Source organism: Watersipora subatra, chromosome 5 (genome assembly GCF_963576615.1).
Source record: "Watersipora subatra chromosome 5, tzWatSuba1.1, whole genome shotgun sequence".
Classification (NCBI taxonomy): domain Eukaryota; kingdom Metazoa; phylum Bryozoa; class Gymnolaemata; order Cheilostomatida; family Watersiporidae; genus Watersipora; species Watersipora subatra.
Genome location: NC_088712.1, coordinates 63,735,235 through 63,744,113, shown reverse-complemented (window position 1 = coordinate 63,744,113; position 8,879 = coordinate 63,735,235). Strand labels below are relative to the sequence as shown.

At 34.2% G+C, this 8,879-nt stretch overlaps 1 protein-coding gene across 1 annotated transcript; it reads right to left on the bottom strand.

The window, feature by feature from the left end:
• Positions 1-274: 274 nt before the first annotated feature.
• Positions 275-810, bottom strand: LOC137397583 (myb-like protein D). The gene is made up of 2 exons (XM_068083876.1): positions 634-810; positions 275-583 (listed from the first exon to the last, which is right to left on the bottom strand). The coding sequence occupies exons 1-2, from the start codon at positions 808-810 to the stop codon at positions 275-277; spliced, it is 486 nt and encodes a 161-aa protein (XP_067939977.1).
• Positions 811-8,879: the final 8,069 nt, after the last annotated feature.

The following is an 8,879-nucleotide window of genomic DNA, read 5'->3' as shown; positions in this document are numbered from 1 at the left end:
ACTATAACAAGTAGGAGCTGACATTAGCCTTAGCAGAGAAAGTCTTGTCAGCTGCCCTCATATGTTGTCTACAGTTATATTATAACTTGCTTGTGTTAATATTTGTAATGTTAATAGTGTGATGTTTGTAACATGTATGCTAAGAGTCAGTTTCTAACATGATAATTCTGTAGCACTTTCTTGTTCTTTAATTCTTCTAACAGTTTGAAAATAAATCTCTATTTCTATACTGAACAAGAGTAGAGTAGAGTTGCTAGTAGGTATCGCCGTTGGTCTAATTTTCATCATCACCATTATTACTATCATCATTATTATCATCATCATCGTCGTCATGGCCGTTGTCATATTCATTATTATAACCATAATTTTTGCCATCATCATTGTTGTCAACATCGTCATTGCTGTTGTCATGACCATTATTGTGGCTGTCATTGTGGCCATCGTCATTGTCATTGTTGCCAATGTCATTGTTGCCATCATCATTGTTACCATCATCATGCTCATCGCTATTGCCGTTGTTTTCATCATCACCATCATCACCATCATCATCATCATCCCCGTTATCCCAATCGCCATCCTTGTCCTTATCACAATCGCTATCGTCGGGATTGTCGCAATTGTCGCCATCATCACCATCAGCATCCTCACTATCGCTATTTTGTTATCTTCCTCACCATCATCATCATAACTGGCATCATCATCATTGCCATCATTGCCATCATATATCTCACGGTGATAAGATACTATCATGGACAGTAAGGAGTGTTGACTGCCCTCTTCTGAGGGCCGGTAATTTCTTATGCTGTGCATTCGTAGTTTCAATAGTAACCTTTTACATCTAGACCTGCTCTGAGTCCAACCTTCATTTAAAGATAAGAAAAAGCCCTCCTTCACTCACCTCCATTTCTACCATTCATCTCTTGCTTAAGTTGGAAAGCTAAATCATAACTTTCTTCTATTGTGCATTGGTAAAGTATGTGCTAATGTTTTAAATTAAAACAACGTTTGTTTGTATAAATTACTTATTGTCACAATGTTTCGTCATGCCTGAAAAAACATTAATTCAGTTTCATCAATTTTAAACTTGATAAATTTGATAGGATGTATGAGTGAAATGATATAGATACACAAAATAAATATAATATTGTGGAGGACTGGACAAACACTAACCATGCACTTAGCTTTAGACACCGATATTCTTTGTTATGACCTTAGGTGTGCTTCTTTTATATCTTATTATGTAATAACCTTATGTGTGCTTCTTTTATATCCTATTATATAATACTGTGTTTCTGGGCCTGCCTCACAGGCCTGCCGTTATGCCATTATATGTTATTATCTAGGCCTTCCTCACAGGCCTGTCACAACGCATTTAGTGTTACATAATCATTATGTGAGTGGGCGGAGTGAAACCATATATAAGGAGGAGGCGCAGGCCACCTCATTGGGATTTTTACTAGTGAACTCGATGCTGTTTAACGCTGTATTGCATATGTGCTGATTATATATATATTAAATAGACTACATTTATTCATACGAACTGATCACGTTTATGCCTGCCTGGTTGGCTTAGTCAGGATCATTCTGCCAGAACTGATCTGGCTTCAAGTACGAACTGCTTGGGAGATACCTAAGGAAGGCTAGGAGTTGGCTACGCTACAACCGGACCTGATCAGAAATGCGATAGCATTAGAGATCAGGTTCTACGGTAAGCTAGCCGGGACCTAGACTAGCCAAGATAGGGTCTCAGAGAGCAGGCCGTGTTAGTATTCCAAGTGAGCCTGAACTGAGGGCAACCAGCCGCGGCCTGATCAGACCACTAGGTGTGTCAGGCATGCCGACGAGGGGAAGGCCCAGTGTTCAGACTACACCGGCTTATTAAGAAAGTAAGGCTGGCTCAGCTACCGGGGCCAAACCTTTACAATATTGATAATATATTGGTCACACAATTACTTTAAATCTTATTTTCAGGTTTGAAATTATGTCATATACTTGCTAGTAACAATAGACAGAGTATCATGCTATAGCTTATATGATATACAGATTATTAATCATAGGTATAGTATCATGTTATAACTTAGATGATATCCATACTATTAATCATAGACAGAGTATCATGTTATAGCTTATATGATATACAGACTATTAATCATAGGTATAGTATCATGTTATAACTTAGATGATATCCATACCAGTAATCATAGACAGAGTATCATGTTATAGCTTATATGATATACAGACTATTAATCATAGGTATAGTATCATGTTATAACTTAGATGATGTCCATACCATTAATCATAGACAGAGTATCTTGTTATAGCTTATATGATATACAGACTATTAATCATAGGTATAGTATCATGTTATAACTTAGATGATATCCATACCATCAATCATAGACAGAGTATCATGTTAAAGCTTATATGATATATAGACTATTAATCAAAGGTATAGTATCATGTTATAACTTAGATGATATCCATACCAGTAATCATAGACAGAGTATCATGCTATAGCTTATATGATATAAAAACTATTAATCATAGGTAGAGTACCATGTTATAACTTAGATGATATCCATACTATTAATCATAGACAGAGTATCATGTTATAGCTTATATGATATACAGACTATTAATCAAAGGCATAGTATCATGTTATAACTTAGATGATATCCATACCAGTAATCATAGACAGAGTATTATGCTATAGCTTATATGATATAAAAACTATTAATCATAGGTAGAGTTCATGTTATAACTTAGATGATATCCATACCAGTAATCATAGACAGAGTATCATGTTATAGCTTATATGATATACATACTAGTAATCATAGATAGAGTATCATGTCATAACTTAGATGATATACCTACTAGTAATCATAGGTAGAGCATCATGTTATAACTTAGATGATATACATACTAGCAATCATAGTTAGAGCGTCATATTATAACTTAGACGATATCCATACTAGTAATCACAGACAGAGTATCATGTTATAACTTAGATGATATACTTTCTAGTAATCATAGGTAGAGTATCATGTTATAACTTAGATGATATACCTACTAGTAATCATATGTATAGTATCATGTTATAACTTAGGTGATATGCATACTAGTAATCATAGGTAAAGTATCATGTTATAACTTAGATGGTATACATACTAGTAATCATAGATAGAATATTATGTTATAGCGTAGATGATATACACACTAGTAATCATAGATAGAGTATCATGTCATAACTTAGATGATATACCTACTAGTAATCATAGGTAGAACATCATGTTATAACTTAGATGATATACATACTAGCAATCATAGTTAGAGCGTCATATTATAACTTAGATGATATCCATACTAGTAATCACAGATAGAGTATCATGTTATAACTTAGATGATATACTTTCTAGTAATCATAGGCAGAGTATCATGTTATAACTTAGATGATATACATACTAGTAATCATAGGTAGAGTATCACGTCATATCTTAAATTAAATATATGAAAATTAGGTCTTTGTATTACAATTCAGAGCTCCATTATCTGGGACAGGAAAGACTACATGACTGGTATTATACTATAGGCAACATTTAGAACTCCTCAAGGTATTCTAGGACCTGCCAATAATCAGGTTGCACGACAGAGATAATTCATGCTTCCTTTTCACAGATCCCCACATCTGCTTACGAGAAGTAATTTTCTGACTGCAGCTGCCTCAAATATACTGTCTCACCTATTCTATCTTCAAATTAAAATTAAGGCTCTCTAGCTTAATACTTGCCATGGACAGCATAATTAGTGATTATTCAATTCATTTAACAATAGAATAAGTAACTGGAGCAGAACTATAATTGTCTATCAAGTTAACAAAAGAAAATTATTTAACTCTTTTGTATGCTGCTCTGTATAGTATACTCTATTCTGTTATAAATTTGCATACCAATAATTATGGTAACTTGTCCATACAATGAAAAAAGTAATCATTTTTATTCATGCTTTATTCTTATAGTTTAATTTAGTAACAGACAAATAAACATTGTGTACGCTTATTCAGCATGTACTTACTACTTAGATACAACTTAACAAACGCTACAACATCAGATTGTCTATTTATCTATCGAAGTATTTCAGCGAGGTTGTCTTGGTTTGATATAGCTTCCCTTGCTGCCAGGTTTGTTATGCACTGCGATGTTGAGGGTTCTTGGAGTAGCGGAACCTTGCTTTATTATTCGTTCGGTGTAGCGCTGTCGTATTACAGAACGTCGACGCCGAAAGCCGCCAACAATGCCGCACAGAAAAAAAGAGGATAACAGAGATCCTGCAACACCAATAACCAGAAGTGTGTCTGTAAAAGAAACCAAGGGGAACAAAAAAGATTGTTGCTGCAGACATTGCAGCTAAATGTATGCTAACAAACATTTTACTATTTGTACTGATAGTGTGCGCATTCATGCCACATGTGCAAAAGTTTTTATTAATATTGGTAATCGCCAACAAAACGATGTTTATTGTTACTAAAAAAGTGTTTTAAGAATTGTAATCTAATAAAATTGCAAAGGAGTCAAGATTGTCAATTTTAGATTGATTCTAAATTATTCTACACAGTTCTAAAGTACCTCAGTATGCAATATAACAGAACTTAGCAGTTGAAAGATTTTATATCAATTTACACAGTTTGAATTAGGTAATTTTGTACCAAACAAACACAGAGAAGTACAGTTCATGAACTTAACTAGCAATCAACAGCCAGTGGATGATGAGATAGCTAGTTGAGCTAGTATAAGACACTTACTACCGCAAGAAAGCTCTAGCCCAATCCACTCTAAGGAATACGGACACTCTGTTTCCCCTTGCAGAGATTCCGCATATGAATCATCTACAAAATGTTTATGAAAACTATGAAGCTGATTGGTTTGTCTTGTTTACTCTGTGTTGATATTTACAGCTCCAGTTCTACCAAATCCATGCTTTTACTCGGAGTGAACAACTCAAAACACAACAGATGTAGTGAATCTCCTCAGTATGACTCATTTACCAACGAGATAGAAATTCATATTAAAATTTTAAACTACAGAATAACATAGAAAAGGCGGAAGTCAGCATTTACTTCTTTGACACAATGGTAGAACTCCAAGCCACTGATCAGCTGGGCATATTAACGTTTCATTTCCACTTGTCACTTCAAATCCTAAAGCACATTCTATAGTTACAACTGTAGTATTCCCTTTCCATATTCCGTTAGAAACTTTTGGCGGTGGAGTCGTGCACTCTACAACCTCGTCTACAATACATAATTGAAATTTTTAGAACGTTGTTGCACTTTTCTAAAAAAACAGTGTTGACCTTTTAAAATGGCTAAATATAGTAGCTGAATAGCACCATAATAATAATAATAATAATAATAATAATAACAAAAACGATTATAATATTAACAATAATAGTCAGTAGAAGGAATCATTAAGGTGTTAAACTTTTGGCTTTAAGCTAAAGCCTGGACTCGCTTACTATCAACCACTTGGTTGAGAAGACAACTTCTTTTTATAATAATAATAGTTGAAGAGTTTATGTGATAAAATATATTTTGTTACAACAGACAGATCTGTTAGGAACAGCTAGCATTATTAGGAAGGTCCTGTCCATACATGCTTACTGAAACTAGGTTGATGGCAGAAAACAACCACCTGCTTAACCTGTGATAAAACCAATAATAATAATATTAGTAATAATAATAATAATTAATAATAATTTAGGAACAGCTCACAAAGTGAGGAAGGTTCTCTCTTAGTGGAATTAAGGAAGATGTTGGATCCTTTGGCCTTTTGTTAAGACCCGGACTCAACACAGACTGAAACCAGTCACCTACCACCACACGACTGTGAAGAAAAACTTTATAATAATAATAATAATAATAATAATAATAATAATTAATAATATCAGAATGTGTAATGAAAGTGGAAGAGACAGGCTTTCATATACACAGCAAGTGTTTGAAAATGGCACAGACTGAGTATAAGAAACGACACGACAAGGTCGCACAACTGATTCATTAGAATCTGTGCAAGCGGTATGAATTATTTCACAAGAGGAATTGGTACGAGTATCAGATGGAGAGTGTTACAAAAAACGACAAAGTAAAGATACTGGGGGACCTTTCTATACAAACAGACTAAATCATACCAGCCCGCAGACCAGACATCATTGTGCAAGACAAAGAGATTGACCCCACATAAATCCTTGACATAGCCGTGCCAGGAGACGCAGGGATAAGAAAAGAAGAAAAAAGAAAATGAAAAGATATCAAGACCTGGCAAGAGAGATGGTGGTACCAATCATGGTGGGAGCACTGAGATTCTCAGTGGCAAACCTGCAGAAGCAAATTCAGCTGCTGGACATAAAAAAGAAGGAAGTAAATAAAATAGTAAAATTCTCTGCCCTACTAGGATCAGCGAGGATACTGAGAAAGATGTTGGATATCGTAGGTTAGGGGCCCTAGTCCGATACCATCGTATCACTAACTGAACAGCTGAGGAAATCAACAAGGACCATAATAATAATAACAATAATATTATTTATAACAATAATTATAACAAAAATGTACTAAACTTTACTCTTATTTAGGGAAGCTATTGCGCTGTCAATATAAAGATTCGCAATCAGCTAGCAGATGTTTTTGATAACCAGTTTGGATGTACGTGTAGTATTTATATACACTAAGTGCATAATAGTTAAAAATAGAAATAGTGAAAAAAAGGAGTTTGCTTGAACTAATGTTTCAAGATTTGCTCAACATTTTTTTTCATTCTGATCAAAATTATAACAATTTGTAACTAACTAGCCTTTCCTTCTTGCAGAAATTATAGTTAACACTTTGATCGATTCCACAAATTCAACTACATGTAAAAATATATGAAACTGCTCAGTGTTATAAACGAACAGCTGCAGTGAGTTTATACCTTGACTGCGCTCACAGTTTAACGTTATGCATGGTTCTACTTGGCACGATGCTTGCAATGTAAATGCTCTTGCACCTCTCTGACTTATCAGAACACATTTTATTTTGCAGATTGTTTTCAATACAGTTTATATTAAATATTGTATATTTTACATGTATATTGCAAATTGAATATGGTATATTTTGGATTGCACAATATATATTGTATCCATCACACTTTACCTATATATAAATCTCAAAAGTTTGTGTGTTCTTGTGTTGTTTGGTATGTCCAGTTATACTGTAGCTATTAAAATCTTGGAATGAAGAATCTGTATTGCAGAAGATTTGATCTCAGAACCTCCCTTTTGCCAGACTAATATCTTACCAGTTTAGCTACACCAGATTGATGGATTCATTGGCCAATATATGTCGCTATGTTGGTGAATGTATGCTATCGCTGTCCGTAACATCGCAACGCCATTATATGTATCAATAAGAGCCGTAGATAACTAGCCTACTTGAATTAGCTATTGGCAACGCACCAGGCTAATGTCAAGTGGCATTGTCTATACACTGAGTTTATAAGTGTAGTACTGCTTATAAGCTGATTTTTAATCACCGCGCAGCAGGTATTAGAAGTTGTTAGTATTTCGTCAGTATATATATAAATTTCATTGTTTGTCGTTTGTCTACTGATGAGGATAAAGTTCTAGCAACAAAAAACACCTTTGAAGGTATATTTGGACACATGACACTCAAATGGCAAGTCTGCTAACAAACACGGGTAAGCACAGGGCTAAGCCGCGCTGGTCATTCGCCTCTTAACATATACTGTATGCCATTTTTGCGATTGCAAACACAAAATACGCTATTTTTATCATTAGTTAACATTACCTGTTGCGTTTGTCACTTTTTTGAATTCTTTTAAAAGCAATTTCTTTACAGTTACTTATCTTTCTAATTTGTAATTTTTAAATTTGACACTTTGATTTCAAATGTGCCATTACACTCATATTTTTGGTTTCGGTAAATCTGTAATAGCCAAATGCTTTTCACATGGAAACTTGTATTATCTGGAATAGAAATTGCCTTTTCATTTTCTCTCCATTCGGTCAAACAAAGCATCAGACTAAGAAAGTCCGATATTTCATTTTTATGCATTTACCAGTATCGAGAAATACCAGTATCATTCCCGAAACTTTGAGTACTACGAGTTTCTGCTGCAGTAACCTTTTTATACACACACATTCATGTACTCATTGCTTTGTTTTCAATTAATTTAACTGTCGAAACGAAATATTCTCATAATATGAAGTGTAGATGTTAGAATGGTAACTGTTGTATATGTAAATAAAAAGGTTTCTGTGCAAACCGTTTTATAACTCGGAAACACCAGGCATATATCTAGCCAATATATATATATATATATATATATATATAATTGTGAGTGTTAACCTGTCTAGTTATACTGGATAGAATTTTAGTTATAAATAATCTACTTCGCATAAGATTAGATCTGTGGTAGCACAGCGGTAAATAATAGTGAAGATATTCATTACATTGGTTAAAATAGGCATAGCGACATTGTGTCACACGCTGGGCTCGAGACTTCACTAGGTGAATGCACGGCATTGCACAAGTAATACAAACTGCTTATAAACAATTACAAATAGAGCAAAGGTAATGTAGTAGGTAAGTAATGTTGGTAGTTTAATTTTTATAAGCTGTTTTTATTACCGGTGCAATGCTGGGCATTCAGTCAGTAATGTATATAGTACATAAGATGTAGCCTCAATTTAGGTTCAACTTCATACATAATAAAACCTTATACCATGTATGTAAAACTTAGCTCTGAATTAGTGCACAGCGACACTTCAAATGTTAAAAGGAGGTAATATAAAAGACGATTGCCAACAGTAAGCTAGATAAATGAAAG